At 53.2% G+C, this 1063-nt stretch overlaps 1 protein-coding gene across 2 annotated transcripts in view; it reads left to right on the top strand.

Moving 5' to 3' along the window:
• Positions 1-269: 269 nt before the first annotated feature.
• The window catches only part of ZNF41 (zinc finger protein 41), a 30961-nt gene continuing 30167 nt past the window's right edge, over positions 270-1063 (top strand). For both annotated transcript variants that reach the window (XM_021710610.1, XM_021710611.1), the window contains exon 1: positions 270-472. Coding sequence is in view for 1 of the 2 variants with exons in the window: in XM_021710611.1 (XP_021566286.1) it covers positions 407-472 (66 nt within the window). In the remaining variant the exon portion in view is untranslated. The remainder of the gene's footprint in view (positions 473-1063) is intronic.

Raw genomic sequence — 1063 nt, 5'->3', positions numbered from 1 at the left:
GCACCGGGCGATATTTAAAGAGGCAGAGGCGCCCCTGGGGAGATGGGGACAGCGGTGACACAGCGCCCCGCCCGCCGGGGCCTCGGAGGTGACGAACTCCTGGAAGCTGCGGTGGAGGGGAAGCCCGGTGGTATAGCCCACGGGCGGGTGCCTAGGCCTCTGGAAAATCCCACAAGGGAATTTCGGGTCGGAGACCGCGGGCTCCGCGGCAGAAATGACCACCCTTCCAAGATGGCGGCTCCCGTAGAGACACTCCCAAGGGGACAGCCATGTATGTTCCTTGCCTGACAAAGTCACTAAAACAAATTGGAAAGCCCGCCTCGCCTCCGACACATACGCACCGACAAGGTCTAAGTGCACCAGGTGTCATTGTGGGCGAGCAGCCTCTTCCAAGTTGACACCGAACATGTGCAGATTAAGTCCAAAAGTGCCAGAGTCCCTCGAAGCAGTTTCAGGACTGAAGGCCCTGGGAGTGAGTTTCACAGAGGCCGGCACGGGGCCAGTTAAGCACTGAGATAATTATGGGGATGTTAGGACATGGATTCCGTGCTCAATGATGATGCTCAGCAGGGTGAGTGATGAGGCTTCCGGGGGTTACTCATAGTGCGGAGAGTGAGTGACAGATTTGTGGGGAAGCGAAGGGGTCAGTGGGGAAAATGATGCAGGGTCTCTAGGGTGAGTATGGGGTGTCTGTGAGATAAGTGATGAGAAGTCCGTCGAGTGAGGGATGGGGATCTGCGGGGTGAATAGTGGAGGTCTGTGAGGTGCGGGATGGGGTTTATTGGGTGGGTGTCCAAGGTTTCCGTGGGCTAAGTGATGTGTTTATTTGAGACTAATGAGGGAGGCTGTGGACTCAGATATGCAGCCTCTTGGGGTCAATGATAGGTGGCCTTAAGGTCTGAGATGAGATTGTTTCAAAAACCTTCTTTTGACTTTATTAGTCCTCCTGTATCTTTGTTTTCTTTGTCAATTTCTGCCCTTGACTTCTCGTTTTATTTTTATGTATTTATTTATTTATTTTTTTGAGTTGGAGTCTCACTCGGTCGCCCAGACTGGAGTGCAG

The sequence above is a fragment of the Carlito syrichta genome, unplaced genomic scaffold, assembly GCF_000164805.1.
Source record: "Carlito syrichta isolate Samal-C Ts95f unplaced genomic scaffold, Tarsius_syrichta-2.0.1 Scaffold293982, whole genome shotgun sequence".
NCBI lineage: Eukaryota > Metazoa > Chordata > Mammalia > Primates > Tarsiidae > Carlito > Carlito syrichta.
The sequence above is the reverse complement of the archived record's forward strand: the minus strand, read 5'-3'. Positions and strand labels throughout refer to the sequence as shown.